At 41.5% G+C, this 16,358-nt stretch overlaps 1 protein-coding gene across 3 annotated transcripts in view; it reads left to right on the forward strand.

The window, feature by feature from the left end:
* The window catches only part of DDI2 (DNA damage inducible 1 homolog 2), a 43,268-nt gene that overhangs the window by 3,169 nt on the left and 23,741 nt on the right, over nt 1-16,358 (forward strand). For 2 of the 3 annotated variants that reach the window (XM_060089011.1, XM_060089009.1), the window contains exons 2-5: nt 6,486-6,615; nt 9,243-9,479; nt 11,629-11,755; nt 14,870-14,997. In XM_060089011.1, coding sequence (XP_059944994.1) covers nt 6,486-6,615; nt 9,243-9,479; nt 11,629-11,755; nt 14,870-14,997 — 622 coding nt within the window. The remainder of the gene's footprint in view (nt 1-6,485; nt 6,616-9,242; nt 9,480-11,628; nt 11,756-14,869; nt 14,998-16,358) is intronic. The other variant, XM_060089010.1, reaches the window with a different exon arrangement.

Raw genomic sequence — 16,358 nt, forward strand, 5'->3', positions numbered from 1 at the left:
TTAATATCTTTGCATTTTTGAAAGATTGTTATAATTTACCCCTGTAGGTGGCATGTGGTTAAAAAAAAAAAAAGTGTGCAGACTGTATAAGAACTCTCAAACGAAGGCATATTTAAATACCAAATAATAGCAGTAACTGTATGATCCTGGAAATGCAGCTCTGCACAGAGCATGATCTGTGGTTTGTAAAACACTATTTTGTTTATTTTTATTTATTTATTTGCATATTTATTTTATTTTTGGCTGCATTGGGTCTTTGTTGCTGCACACAGGCCTTCTCTAGTTGGTGGTGAGCGGGGGCTACTCTTTGTTGCGGTGCGTGGGCTTCTCATTGCAGTGGCTTCTCTTGTTGAGCACGGGCTCTAGGCGCTCGGGCTTCAGTAGGTGTGGCACGGGGGCTCAGTAGTTGTGGCGCACGGGCTTAGTTGCTCTGCAGCATGTGGGATCTTCCTGGACCAGGGTTCAAACCTGTGTCCTCTGCATTGGCAGGCAGATTCTTAACCACTGCGCCACCAGGGAAGTCCCTGTAAAGCATGATTTTATTTATTGTTACTATTTTTAAATACATTTATTTATTTATTTTTGATTGTGTTGGGTCTTCGTTGCAGTGTGTGGGCTTCTCATTGCGGTGGCCTCTCTTGTTGTGGAGCACGGGCTCTAGGCGCGTGGGCTTCAGTAGTTGTGGCACATGGGCTCAGTAGTTGTGGCTCACGGGCTTATTTGCTCCGCGTCATGTGAGATCTTCCTAGACCAGGGCTCGAACCTGTGTCCCCTGCATTGGCAGGCGGATTCTCAACCACTGCGCCAACAGAGAAGCCCAAAACACTATTATAAACCAGTAGAAACAGAATTTCTATTGTAGCTGGTCTTGGCATGTTTATTTTCACAAGTAATTTTCATGTATTTCTTGTCTGATAAATACCACATATTCATTATAGAAAACTTGTAACATATAGAAAAGGAGAAAAGAACACCATTACTTATTACCTTATAACTCAGAGATAACTGCAGTTTACTTTTTAATGTATCTTTTTCTAAGCTTTTTTCTTCTTATATAGTTAAAATATATCTTTAAAACATATGGCCTGAACTGTAATAAACAATTTCATATCTTTCTTCAGTCAACACTGCATTGTCAGCATTTTCCCATAACATTTCAAATTCTTGCAATTTATCATTTTAATGGCCACATAATATACCATCATACAGATGTACTGCAATTTATTTAACAGTTTTCCTTTTCCTGTGCTTTTTTTTTTTTTTTTTTTTTTTTTTTTTTAAGAAGGAAAGGAGGGCTTCCCTGGTGGCGCAGTGGTTAAGAATCTGCCTGCCAATGCAGTGGACACGGGTTCGAGCCCTGGTCCAGAAAGATCCCACATGCCACGGAGCAACTAAGCCCGTGTGCCACAACTACTAAGCCTGCACTCTATAGAGCTCGCGAGCCACAACTCCTGAAGCCCAGGCGCCTAGAGCCCATGCTCTGCAACAAGAGAAGCCACCGCAATGAGAAGCCTGTGCACCACAACGAAGAGTAGCCCCCACTCACTGCAACTAGAGAAAGCCCGCACGCAGCAACAAAGACCCAACACAGCCAAAAATAAATAAATTAATTAATTTTTAAAAATACCTTTAAAAAAAAGAAGGGAGGGAGGGAGACAAGAGAGTTTGTGATGGTCTACTATTTATTTATTTATTTGTTTGTTTGTTTAAAATTTGGCTGCGTTGGGTCTTCGTTGCTGCACGTGGGCTTTCTCTAGTTAGGGCGAACGGGGGCTACTCTTCGTTGCGGTGCGCGGGCTTCTCATTGCGGTGGCTTCTCTTGTTGTGGAGCACGGACTCTAGGCACGTGGGCTGCAGTAGCTGTGGCACGTGGGCTCAGTAGTTGTGGCTTGGGGGCTTTAGAGCGCAGGCTCAGTAGTTGTAGCGCACGGGCTTAGTTGCTCCACGGTATGTGGGATCTTCCCAGACCAGGGCTTGAACCTATGTCCCCTGCATTGGCAGGTGGATTCTTAACCACTTTGCCTCCAGGGAAGTCCCTTGCTGGGCATTTGAATTGAATTGGGGACATTTGGAGGCAGTTATGAGTAACATGTCCATGGATACCTATATACTTAAGGCTTTTTTTAAAAAGAGGAATCTAGGATGTCCCTCAGGTTTCTGTTTTTTTGTTTTTAATTTTTATTTATTTATATTTATTTTTGGCTGTTCTGGGTCTTCGTTTCTGTGCGAGGGCTTTCTCTAGTTGCCGCAAGCGGGGGCCACTCTTCATCACGGTGCGCAGGCCTCTCACTGTCACGGCCTCTCTTGTTGCGGAGCACAAGCTCCAGATAAGCAGGCTCAGTAGTTGTGGCTCATGGGCCTAGTTGCTCCGTGGCATGTGGGATCTTCCCAGACCAGGGCTCGAACCTGTGTCCCCTGCATTGGCAGGCAGATTCTCAACCACTGCGCCACCAGGGAAGCCCTATACTTAAGGCTTTGTCTCCATTTCTGATTATTTCCTCAGGATAAAGTCTTAGATATGGAATTGCCAGGTCTTTTGGGAGGTTTTTAGTAACTATTGTCAAGTTGTCTTCCAGAAGGGTTGTAAAAGTCAAGCTGACTATTACATGGGATGGTATGTGTAGATCACTTGGCATATAGTGGGCTTTTAATTAACGGTAGATACTATTATGAAGCCATTCAAATGTGATTCCAAGGGTTTCGTGGCCAGTTTATGATTCTTAATGCTAGAAATGTACTGTTATGATATGTGTTGATTGATTGAAATCTCTCAGTCAGAGACCAGGAAGCATTTGACATCATGCCTAAAGGCTTTGGAGTTATATTAATTAGTGTATTGTTAAGTATTGGTTAAGGTGAGAATTCAGTCTCTAGGGTGCCTTCTCTGGAGAAGTACTAGCAGTTGTGCCAGTTTTGGAGATTAAGACTTGTAGCAGGGCTTCCCTGGTGGCGCAGTGGTTGAGAGTCCGCCTGCCAATGCAGGGGACAGGGGTTCGTGCCCCGGTCCGGGAAGATCCCACATGCCGCAGAGCGGCTGGGCCCGTGAGCCATGGCTGCTGAGCCTGTGCGTCCGGAGCCTGTGCTCCGCAACGGGAGAGGCCACAGCAGTGAGAGGCCCGCGTACCACACACACACAAAAAAAGACTTGTAGCTGTATAAATTTTCCTGTTGTATGTTCTTATAACTGGCAAAACTTGAATTTTGAGCCTTATAACCTTTGAGCTGGATATTATGAATGGTAGAAAGTATCACCAGTGCCATAAACAGAACTCATTTTGTTTTGACTGGTAGAAATTTGAAACCATTGGTCTACTAGATACTCATATTAAGTTGGAAAATCATTCAGATTTATTCTGGAACTTAAGCTGCAGAATAATTGTCTTAGATTCTTAAGCCTATTTTAACAACAACAACAAAAAAAACAGTTCTTTGTGGCATTTATAATTTCAACTAAGCTACTGTTTATCTCACCTACGTCCTTGGACTAGAATGGTATAAACCTGCTGCTTTGTCAGTATGAAGAATGTTTGATCCTTACCCACATTCTCCAGTCTAGTATTTTTAGGAGATTGGGGCAGATAGCAATCTTCCATACTTCATGTTACATGTTGGATGGTACTGACTACCTGGATCTTACATTTTTGTTGTTAGATCAGGCCGCCTTCTTTTTAAAAAATTAAGTTGTCCGCTGAGGAAAAGTGTTTAGCTGAACAGTGATGGAATGATGTATGGCATCTGTAAAATGGGAATCCAAAGAGTGAGGGGTTGGTAGTGCTCCTTTCTTCATGTTCAGGGCAGGGGATACATTGAGCAGTGGACAGTGTTTGATCCCCCTGGTGAGTAGAGGCCCTTAGTAGTGATAGGTGGCTTAATAGCTCTTGTAAAGGTCACGCAGCTAATTCACCATGCCACTTTGGACTTATATTTGGGAAAGCTGTATGTGGTACTAGGAAAGAGTATGGGCTGTAAAGTCAGGCAGATGTGGTTCCAATCCCAGTTCTCTTCTCAATAGCTATGGAGCCTCAGGTCACCTAACGGCCATTTGTTTCCCTGTATATAAAATGGGACAATTAATATCTACCTCATAAGTTGATTATGAGACTTAAACGAGAGGATATGGGGATTAGGTGGAAGACTGTGAGAACCTAGTAACATGCTGGCTTCCAGTAGGAGCTCACTCAGCAGTAGCCATCTGCCATTTTAATATGGCTTTCCACATAGCATTTCCGGCCTGAAGAAAATTCAGTGATCTTGTGGATAGGAGCATTCTGATTCTTCTGAGTTTGATTTCTCGTTGTAGACAAGTAAATGTTCTCTTATAAGTACAGTTAGAATACGTTGACTGATCGTGTGTCTCTAAATATACTGATAGTTGAATTTCTGACCCTGGAAAATTAAGGAGTAGGCCTTAGGCCACTGGTACTTTCATTGTGGTTGCTTCACAGAGTTGAAGCCCCCTTGTAGGAGCTGCCTGTATGGCATTTCTCTTGCATGCCTCTTTCTTACTGCACACCTCAACCCTTGACACTTGTCACTTCAGATTTGTGGTGGTTTTTAAAGCAATCCCAGAAGTTATGATATGGCTCAGGTTGTATTGCAAACCATCTATGTTGATTCTGGTGTACTTTTACTATGAGATATATGCATAAATAAGGGAGAGTGAATGGGTCGATAGAATGACAGTTGCAATCTATTGTAACATATTTTAACTTTGCAGGTGAGGGTAAGAACTAACAATACTTTTCCTAGTCCTGTATAGAACTTAAAAAATACAATTCAGCCTATAAATTCTGCAGATCATTTTTTTGTTCAACCCCAGAAGTATTTGATTTTGGAAGGAACTAAATTGAGTTTCCTGTTCTATTTCTCATGTCATTGCAAATTCTGAGAGCAGATATGACAGATCTTTTTTTTTTCCCCCAGTTTAAATCCTGTATTTTTCAGGTTCTGTGTCAGGCAATTTTACTATGAGAGCTATGAGGACACTTGAGGAAACATTGTAAAATGGTGGTGTAGCAGAAAGACCTGGAAGGGATAGGTATAATGATTATCTAGCCCCAACTGCCTGCTTGACAAATGGGAACTGTGAAGCCTGGACCAGCTGAGTGACGGGGGCCCTGTCAGAGCCAGGACAGACCTCAAGTTCCTCAGTTTGCCAGTGGCCTCGTGGAAAGTGAACTGTTAGGAAGAAAACCTTTCAAAGCCAGAGTTTATTCTGAATGCCCCTCTACAGAGTAGGTCATAATGCAGGTTCAGTTTTGTGTTCCTTCATGGTGAAATCATAGTGTGCCCTTTGTCCCTTTTCTTTCCACAGCCCGTTGTTTCATCTATTTTTATGCTCTCAGGCTTTCTTCAGTGTTCGATGGCACATCATAAAAATATTTTCCTTAGTAATACATCCCTGATCCTTTTTTCCATCTGTTTAATTGTTCTCTTTTAAACTTCTTCCACTGTTATCTTCCACTCATAAACATAAGAGTAATAAAAGTTTGGAGAAGGTCACAGAGAAGGAAGAACTCAGGAAGCTTGGTATTTGGGAACCTTTCAGACTTGCCAGTGTGCGAGATCATTTAAAAGTGGACACGGTACAGTCGTGTACTGCAGGGTGACTGGAGTTAACACTGTATCATATATTTGAAAGTTGCTAAGAGTAGATCTTAAAAGTTCTCATCACAAGAAGAAAAATTTATAACTGTATGGGGTGATGGATGTTAACAAAACATATCATGGTAATCACTTTACAATATATACATATATCAAATCATTATGTTGTACAACTAAAACTAATATAGTGTTGTATGTCAGTTATATCTCACTAAAACTTGTGGGTGGGGAGTGAACATATTATTTAATAGTATTGCAGTTATCATCCCCAGAATAAATCATTCCCATTTCCCTCCCTGCTCAATATTAAATCTAAAATTGTCTGCTGCCCATAGATTTATTTGTCCTTTAATTCAGCAAATACTTGGGTATTATTTATCTACCAGGCACCTGTTCTAGGCATTTGGGATATGGTGAAAAAAGTAAAGTCCTTGTCCTCAGAGTAGCTTACATTTTAGTGGGACAGAGAGACCATAAAGAAAAAATATATAATATGGGAGGTGAGGGTGCATTTTAAATATTAGGGAAGGACTCTGAAGAGGTAGTGTTTGATCAGAGACCTTAAAAAAATGAGGGAAAGAACATTCCTCAGGTAGAGAGAACAACAAGTGAAACAGCCTTGAGGGGGAAGTTGCTGGTATTGTTTGAGGAATAGCAATCATGGTATGAGATGAGGTCATGGGGGAGCCAGGGAGCCAAATTGTTTGGGTCTAGTAGTTGACGAGAAGGATTTTGGCTCTTATTCTAGGTATGATGGGAAATCACTGGAGGGTTTTGAGCAGGGAGTGACATTCTCTAATGAAGAGGAAAACTGTAGTCTTTCTGTTTTGTGCCATGTTACTTCTCGGTGCTTTATGCTATTAAATCTTTTCTGGTTGCAGATTGTCTACGCTGAAAGACCTCTCACAGACAACCACAGATCACTGGCTTCTTACGGCTTAAAAGATGGCGACGTTGTGATTTTACGACAGAAGGAGAATGCAGACCCTCGCCCTTCGGTGCAGTTCCCAAGTAAGGCATCTCATAATGGTTTCACAGCCCTGGCAAGCATTAGTAGATAGCATAGTTCAGAGTTTTGGATTTGCCTTGGATTCAGACTGCCAGGGTACAGATCCTGACTCTGCCACTTGCTTGCTGGGTAACTTCGGACAAGTTAGCACTCTAAGTCCATTTCCTCATCTGTAAGATGTGTGCTATAATTAACCACAACTCCTAGGGTTGATGGGAGAATAATGCATGTAAAACCTTCAGCATATAGCAAGCCGTTAGTAAATATTAGCTTCTGTTGTTATCAGTGATCATTTTATCCTTGAGAAGGACTTGAGAGCCTGCGTATGCCTGTGCCTTCTGGCTGACTTTTGCTGCTTTGTGTCTGGCACTCAGTGATAGGCCTTTGCTGAACATTTTACGGTCAGCCAGGCACTTGCACCCACATTTCAAGTCATCTCATAACTGTAGTAGGAAAGAGATACCTCTTGACAATTTTTAAATAATATCTTCATAGCTAGTAAGTGAAGGCACAGGATTTAAACCTTGCTGCTTTTCCCGTTACACTGAGCCTTATGAACCTTAAGCAGCTGACCACCAAATTCTGGTTCTTTCCCACCATCTTTGTTAATCATGTAAAAAGAAACTGTTATTTATCTTAGATGCTACATCTAGAATCTGTGCCTTGGGAGTTAGGAAGTTTCTGTGTCCTTGAAATAGTGTGCAGAATTGTGTGGGCATCTGTGCATTTGATGGAGAGAGGGTCCCTAGCTTGCTTCTGATACTCAGAGGAGTTTAGGTGTCTGGGTGATGACCGACTCCAGTTTAGAACACAGTGCTTCCATTCAGCCTGAAACTGGAGCTATAAGAGACCATCAAGCCCTGGTACTTTCAGATCCAGATTACATTATTCCCTTGGGGCTACTGTTCAACTTTAGAAAGGGAAGGGGTTCAGATAAGCCAATCAGGAAAGCCTAAATCTTCCTGTGGTTAATTTGGTGAAATTGTTAGTTCTGAGATTCACTGTTTCTTGTTTTTCCTGTGCTGTGCCACAGGGACAAGAGAGTCCACAGGGACAAAAACTTGTAAACAAACAAGTTTTTCAAAATTATTCCGAAGTGAGTGGACTCTCAAGATAAGTATAACAGGGTTGAGATAAAAATTTCTCAACCCGTAAGGAAGACCCACCCATATATGTTTTGCTGGTTGACCTAGATTAACTACCTCACAAAGATCATCTTATTCACTTCACTTTTTCATTGGTTCGAAGTTCATGTCCATGTACAGGTACACACACACACACACACACACACACACACACACACACACTGCCAGCTGAGGTCTGTATGAAGAAAAGTGCCTAGTTGAACCCATGCTAAGAGCCACAAACCTTACTCCTGAGTTTAAGCATTTTCTTTTTCTCTTTGAAGACCAAAAGGCTTCAGGACAGCCCCAGACTTGGAGCAGGTGCAATCATCAGAGACATTTTGGGGTTGAAGAAATGTGGATTCACTCAGTCTTAGCCCGTCATTCTGGTTATACCTAGGGTTTTATGTTTTTTCTTTTCTTTTTCCTATTTAAAAATACAACTCTTTTTTTCAATAACAGCTTTATTGAGATATCATTCACTACTATACAATTCATTCATTTAAAGGGTACAATTCAGTGATTTTTAGTATATTCAGAATTGCCTAACCATCACTATGATCAATTTTAGCACATTTTCATCATCTTTACAAGAAACTCTGTACTCATTAGCAGTCATTCCCCATCTGCCCTTATGCCTCCTAGCCCTAGGCAACCATTAGTCTACTTTCAGTCTCTGTATTTTCCTTTTCTGGACATTTCATAAATGGAATCATACAATATGTGGGTCCTTTGGGTAAGGTTCGCTTATAAATAAGGTTCCCTTTTATTCCCTTATAAATAAATTCCTTTCATTTTAATAAGGTCAGCTCACCCTGGAGTATGGAACCTGGGAGTGTAGCCTGTGAACCTGTTAAATCTTTTGGTGTACTCAGCACTGAGAACCTGTGCACGTTTCTTTTCTTTTTTTGTCTCCTGTGAAATGATTACACCTACTAGCTTCCCAGGGTATGAGAAGAGTTAGCAGTGATGCACAGATGAAAGTGTAAATTCAAAGAACTAATAAGTGTGGCACATACTTGTAGAAGTTAACATCTAACATTTATGCTGTTCACTTGATATGTATGGTATTCTTTACCCAAGGTGTCAGGGCTCTTTGGAGCATATGTGAAAGCAGACTAGGATTTTTCTTAAGAGCCACATCCAGCTTTACATGGTTATGTTTGAGATTGGCTTTGCTTTTTTAAAGACATAAGTAAGTAAAAACTTATTATCCTGGGATATTTTATAAGCCAAGAATTTGGGATTATTACCATTGTCTTCCTATCCCTCTCTCTAATCCCCAACCCCCTGTTTTTCTATTCTTTCCTACCTGTTCACTCTTGGACTGCAGTCTTTGTATTCAAGGTCAGCGTGAGAAAGAACCAGGGAAAGGGCATTCGGAATGTCTGTGATTACCATCTACTACTATTGCATACCACATATGTGCAAATCTGCTGTTTCCTTCAAATACTTGTTTTTATGGAGTCATTTGAAGTAAACTTCGAATCGATTTTCCCCAACAGACTTACCCCGAATAGACTTCCGTAGCATAGCTGTGCCTGGCACGTCAAACACCCGGCAGCGCCAGCCAACAGGAGCACAGCAGTCCCACTCATCTCCTGGAGAGGTAGCTTCATCTCCTCAGGGCCTGGACAATCCAGCCTTGCTCCGAGACATGTTGCTGGCCAACCCCCATGAGCTGTCCTTGTTGAAGGAACGCAATCCACCCTTGGCAGATGCTCTGCTCAGTGGAGATCTTGGTAAGCTTATGAAATTGGAAGGCTGTCAAGCTGACCTGAGGTGAATAGTTGTATCACAGCAAATGTGGAGAAACTCAAGCAACTGGTGTGTTCAGCCCACTGTGTCACATGTTGTATTGAACATATCAGTTGGTCCGTGAGGTAAATTACTGCTGATGTCAAAGGCTGAGTTAGTTGGCGATAGTGACAGAGTTTTAGGACTATGTAGAGTTCTGAAGCAGCTCAACCAGCACCTTCGTTTTCCTTTCCTTCCTTTTTTTTCCCTAATTACTTTAGCAGTGTATAACCCAGGTACAGATTTTTTTAAATTGAAGTATAATTGATTTACAATGTTGCGTTAGTTTCAGGTGTACAGCATAGTGATTCAGGGGGTTTTTTGTTTGTTCTTTTGTGTGTGTGGTTGTTTTTTTTTTTTTTTTTTTTTTTTTGCAGATAATATCTCTTAATGACCAGGTACTGATATTTTAACCTGTTTAGTTAGAACCTCAGTTAAAGAGAGTACCAGTTAACCAGCTGATGCCAGTTAAAATGATTTAGTTCCAGGAAAACAGGTCTAGTGCCATCAGCCTGTTTGGCAAAATGCAACCCCTTTATTCTCATTCATGCTAAATTTAACAGTAGTGTGGTTGTCACCAACAGTTTATTCGGGGCTATATTTTAGCCATTCTTGTATTTAACAGAACATTTGTTTTTAGGCATCTTTATGAATAAAGTTTTCTCTGTACATTTCTCCAGTTTCACTCCTGGGTTTATGAAACCCTACTGATTAAATTTTAAAACATAACAGACACTTAATAACTTATTCCTCAACCATTTTTAAAATTTAGGTAATATTTACCTACAGAGAAATACTTAGATTTTAGGTATACAGTTCGTTGAGTTTTGGAAAACTAATGTAACCAGCACCCCAATCACAATAGAGAACATTTCTTTCACTCCAGAAAGCTCCATTATGTTCTCTTCTAGTCAGTTTCCTCCCCTTCTAGGCTCCAGTATTCTGATACTTAGAGGTTAGTTTTGCCTAATTTTCATCTTCATGTAAATGGAATCACATAGTATGTCCTCCCTTGTGTCAGGCGTCTTTCACTCAGTGTTTTTTAGATTCATCCAGGTTGTGTGTATTAGTTCATATGACCATTATTTTGGTTTCTTTAATGTCTTATGCAGCGTATCTAATTGCCAAAGACCATGATGATGGCACTTTTACATTTATACATTTGAATGTACTCACATTTACGAAATAGCAAATAAAGGTGGTTCTTGTAACGTACATCCATCTTATAGCAAGCAATGTTTTCTCTTTGCTAATTTTCCTGCTTAGTATCCATCGGGCAATATAGACAAACAGTAGTTTGCTTATAATTTATCTGCTTTAAGGCAGAGTGTGTTGTAAAGGAAACAAAAGTAGAAGAGGAAGAGAGGGATAGTAGTAGTGCTCTGTTTTATTTCTAGGTAATAAGGTAATAAGGGCAGTGGGGGGGAGGGGTAGCATCATTTATCTGCCACACTGACTTAAAGTGAAAAGTCATTCATCTCTGAGATGATGTCTGCAAATACATTATTTCTTTTTTTTAATATAAATTTATTTATTTATTTGTTTGTGTCTATTTTTGACTATGTTGGGCCTTTGTTGCTGTGCGCGGGCTTTCTCTAGTTGTGGTGAACGGGGTCTGCTTTTCGTTGTGGTGCACGGGCTTCTTATTGCGGTGGCTTCTCTTGTTGCGGAGAACGGGCTCTAGGCACGCGGGCGTCATTAGTTGTGGCACGTGGACTCAGTAGTTGTGGCCCGTGGGCTCTAGAGTACAGGCTCCGTAGTTGTAGTGCACGGGCTTAGCTGCTCCACGGCATGTGGGATCTTCCTGGACCAGGGCTCGAACCCGTGTCCCTTGAATTGGCAGGCAGACTCTTAACCACTGCACCACCAGGGAAGCCCCAGCAAATACATTATTTCTTTACACTAAATTTAGGTGAAGAAGTAATCTTGTCTTCAGAGAATAGAAAGTAAACGTAATTGCTCATTTTAAATGATTTTTAGCCATCCTTTCTGCACCTCTTACAGTTGTATTTTGAGAAATTGTTCAGTGTGGAAAAATACTAATAAAGAATGAAAATATAATGGCTTTTAAGATTTTTCCCACTGTTCTTGCAGAGAAATTTTCTAGGGTCCTGGTGGAGCAGCAGCAGGACCGAGCCCGGAGAGAGCAAGAAAGGATTCGTCTCTTTTCTGCGGACCCTTTTGATCTTGAAGCTCAGGCAAAGATAGAAGAAGATATAAGGTAATGACTCCTTTGCCCAAAGAGCAAGATTTAGAGAATCTAGAGTTCCCAAACTCCAGGTGATCTTGTATTTGTTGGGCATCTGCTTTGAGGTAGATTCCTTATTTTGCATCGAGGTACTAGCTTCAGTCTTCTAGTTTATTCTCTCCTCTTCCATTTTCCTTGCATTTTGATTCAATATTACAAAAACACAGCTACCTAACTTAATGACTTTCTAAAATTTTGATAAAGACTCCCTGACTAGCCCACAGCACATTATTAAGGCAACTGCAGGCAGATGACCCCAGGACTGAGCAGAAGCCCCCAGTTTGGTGAGACTACTAGGCTGGCTACTCAAACTGATTGGACTCTCTTTCCTTAGACATAATGCATGAGCCCTGATTAAATCCAGGGCTTGGACATGACTGAATTAGAGAGAGCTGTACAAAGAGGAACCTTATAGTCCTAAGTCCGTTTTCCTTCCACAGTTCGTGTACTGGCCATAGCAGATAAACTGACTGCAGGGCTGGTTTCCAGCTCCAGATTCTCTAATGCTATGGTTCTCACCTGGGGCAGCATTAAAGTCATATGAGAAGCTTTTAAAAATGCAGGTGCTCAGGCTTTACTCCCAAATCTGATGAATCAGAATCTTAAGGGGTGGGACTTCCCTGGTGGCACAGTGGTTAAGAATCCGCCTGCCAATGCAGGGGACATGGGTTCAAGCCTTGGTCCGGAAAGATCCTGCATGCCGCGGAGCAAATAAGCCCATGCGCCACAACTACTGAAACCCGCACACCTAGAACCTGTGCTCCACAACAAGGGAAGCCACCGCAATGAGAAGCCCTCGCACCGCATTGAAAAGTATCCCCTGCTCGCCGCAACTAGAGAAAGCCCACACACAGCAACGAAGACCCAGCACAGTCATAAATAGATAGATAGATAGATAGATAGATAGAAAGAAAGAATCTTAAGGGGTGGGGCCTAAGCAGGTACAAGGATGCTAGTGCCAACCTTGGTCCCCTTACTAGTCACAAGCAAGAAGCTGTTCAGTCAGTCCCTTTGAATAAAAGAACAGTTGCTTTCCCCCATCCCAGATTCGGTTTATTGCTAATTGTGAAGGCCTTAGTATAACTAAGAACAATAACTGTAAGGCTACTCCTTTTAGGGGCTGATCGTCATCTTTGGTTACTTAAGTGAAGCCTAACTTGGTCATTATATTACACTGTTAACTTGGAAGTCAAATAAAGGGTTTCTTATTTCTCCGAGTACATTTGAAATCAGAGAAATGTAAACACACCAGAATCAGTTGGTAGCCCTAAGCCGTTCACTTGTGTTCTTGTTTGTATATGTTCCCATTATTGTATTGGATACTAATAACTATCTTTGAGAAACATCTCGCTAGTTAAATCTACGCAGAGAAATGGGAAGATATTTGTGTTTTCTGAACTAGACCGCATTGCAGCTATAAGTGAGCCTGACATAACTCAAGAACAGTTGCATTCAAGCAAGGAAGCAGGAGGGGTGGGCGGGGCAGTGGGGAGGCATCATAGCCAAACCAGGACACCAAGCTATTGGAAGAGAGGTGAAATGAGGCACATCCATAGGGCTCATGTTTCTTCCCGGGGGTGAGGTAGGGGAACTGGGACAATGCATGTGTTCTTTTAAAGGAGAAAACCTTGTGCCTGTAAAGTGACATAGAGCCCAGGAGAGCCAAAGTAACTGGTATTATTTCAGATGATTTTTTGCTGAAATGTATCTTGGTTGGAGTCGGTGTAAGGTCAGGAGTGCACAACTAATTTTAGGTTATTTTTAAATTTAATAATGTGACCTAGGAGAAAAGCTGTGGAATTATATAGAATGCCTATAGCAGTTTTATTTGATACGCTACACCAGTGATTACACATGGTACATGTACACTGAGGTATATAGTAGCTTGCATATTTGCCAGGCTAAATTAAACAAGTTTACCTTTGACTTTCTGAAAAATTTAATATTTTATTATAGACTGGCTGATAAAGCCATCAGTACAATTGATGGCTAGAGTATTATTACAGAAGGGACTGGAGCTACAGTTTAGAATAGAGGTCAGCAAACTTCTTCCATAAGGAGCCAGGTAGTGAATATTTTAGGCTTTGCAAGCCATGCAGTCTCTGTCGGTAGCACTCAGTTCTGCCAGTGCAGTGTGAAAGCAGCTATGTGAACGGTGTGGATGTGTTCCCATAAACAGTGGGCTGTAGTTTGCCAGCCTCTGGCTTACAGCTGTAATTGATCACACCTTGGACCCTGTTCTGTAATTGTCTCAGTCTTCAGCAAAGTTGCCTGGTCCCAGCCCTAGTTTAAATTAATGTTTGTAGTGTTTGATAATGTTTTTAGAAGAGTTGGGGAGGAAGACATGAGATGCTGGAGTAAGCTGGAACTCCGTTTTATGTGCTTTTCTCATGTAAGAATTAGAATACATTCAATTTTGAAGAAATGTTTTGATGGACCAGGTGAACTATGATACATATGTGTGTATAGTTTTCTAAGTGACAGCCAGGTAGTTAGATATTTTTGAGCATCTGCTCTTACCTTAGCATTGTGTACTAGATGCTTTATACCTCTCAGCGATCCTATGATAGAAATTATTGTTCTCGTTTTACAGATTAGAAACTAATCTAACTTTTTACAGATTGGGAAATTAAGCAGCAGATGTAACACAAGCAGTTGAAACATCTGTGTATTATATTTGCAAACTATTTTTAATGCAGTGGACATAGGAAATGTACCCACATACCCAGTAAATCCTCAGTTTAAATTGGAGCATTGATGAAATTCTAATATTCTACAGGATAAAAAGGGTTGTGACCCTTACTCTCCAGAAGTTTGTTTTCCTGTTTCTGAGCTTGTAAAGGGAACATAATTGTTTTTACATGAAGGTGATTTGTATGCCTTTAGATTTTCTGCCAATTATGTATCTCACTTCCTCCTACTAAATCACATATTTCAGGATAGAACACCAATTTCCATTTCCATGACTCAGCTGCTATAGTTGGAGCAAAAGATATGTACAGGTCTGTTTTTAATATTGTGACTTTGGAACAGATTGCTCTTCATGGAAATAATGCTTTTAGTGTGCCTGGTTTTGGTTTGTTACAGGCAACAGAACATTGAGGAAAACATGACAATAGCTATGGAAGAGGCTCCGGAAAGTTTTGGCCAAGTAGTGATGCTTTATATTAACTGCAAAGTGAATGGACATCCTGTGAAAGCCTTTGTTGACTCAGGTGACGTCTCCATCTTTTGTGTCTTTGTCTCTACATCCAACGTTCTGACCTGACACAGGGAGAAGGGAAGACTGTTGTCCGTTAAACATGGCAGTAGTCCTTTGGACAGCTGACTAACAAGCCCAGGGGTTATTGTTTCACTTGCCAATCTTTTCTTTGTAATAGGTTTTTCTTTAATTATTTCTTAACCAGTTTTGTATTTTGCAGTGTATTCCTTTATCTTCCTACCTCCCCTTATTTGGCATCCTAATTTCTAGGATACCTCTATAAGAAACGGGAGTAAGTGGGTTTAGAATAAGGAGCTATAAGAAGGAGGTGTGTAGGGCTTCCCTGGTGACGCAGTAGTTGAGAGTCCGCCTGTCGATGCAGGGGACACGGGTTCGTGCCCCGGTCCGGGAAGATCCCACATGCCGTGGAGCAGCTGGGCCCGTGAGCCATGGCCGCTGAGCCTGCGTGTCTGGAGCCTGTGCTCCGCAACGGGAGAGGCCACAGCAGTGAGAGGCCTGCGCACTGCAAAAAAAAAAAAATAGAAGGAGGTAGAGTAGAGGTCAAACAGATGTTTCAGCTTGGTCTGTGTGCCAGCACTTTACCAGGAGCTGTGAGGAGTATAAGGGTGTATGGGGCATGGTTCTTGCCCTTAAAGAATTTAACAGCCAGGTCAGGAGACCAGAGTTCCCCACTTGAGCATTCAGATCATGCCTGTACTAACTGGCACCTTTTCTCTCTGTAACAACACTTTGCTGTTTAGTGAGACCACACAGAGCAGCACCATGTGAGTGTAATCGAGTGGTCTTGTGCCTTCATTCTAGGTATCTCTCTTGAGGCCGTGAGATAACGAGTGTGTTCCTAGAGAAGTAATACCCCCTGCTCAAGTAGGTTTCTTCCACTCGTTCATCCACAAATACCTGAGCACATGCTAGGTTTCAACTGTTAAGAGTTTGTGTCCTGAGATGCATATATTCCTGGGAGGAGTAAATCTGCTGATTATTTACTGTTGAGTGCCATGTGCAGGACCTTGTGCTGAGTGCTTGGGGGTAAGACTGGAGCTTCATAGGGCTCCTATGAGTGAGAGGTAAATTCATAAGAGACCCTGATATAACACTCAGCATTTATTGAGACCTTACTATGTGCCAAGCACCATGCTAGGTACTTAGTATATCATCTTCAATTTTTTTTAAGCCTCAGACTATCCCTATGAGGAACTATGTTCTGTTATCCCTGTTTTACAGGTGAGGAAACTTAGATATAAAGGGGAGAAGTCACTCTTCCAGGTATCCAAAGTTCATGAGCAGTAGACTTTGGATTCAGCCCCAGATCTACCTGAAGCCAGAACTCTTAACCACTGTGCAAAAATCAGATGC

Source organism: Mesoplodon densirostris, chromosome 2, assembly GCF_025265405.1.
Source record: "Mesoplodon densirostris isolate mMesDen1 chromosome 2, mMesDen1 primary haplotype, whole genome shotgun sequence".
NCBI classification, from domain to species: domain Eukaryota; kingdom Metazoa; phylum Chordata; class Mammalia; order Artiodactyla; family Ziphiidae; genus Mesoplodon; species Mesoplodon densirostris.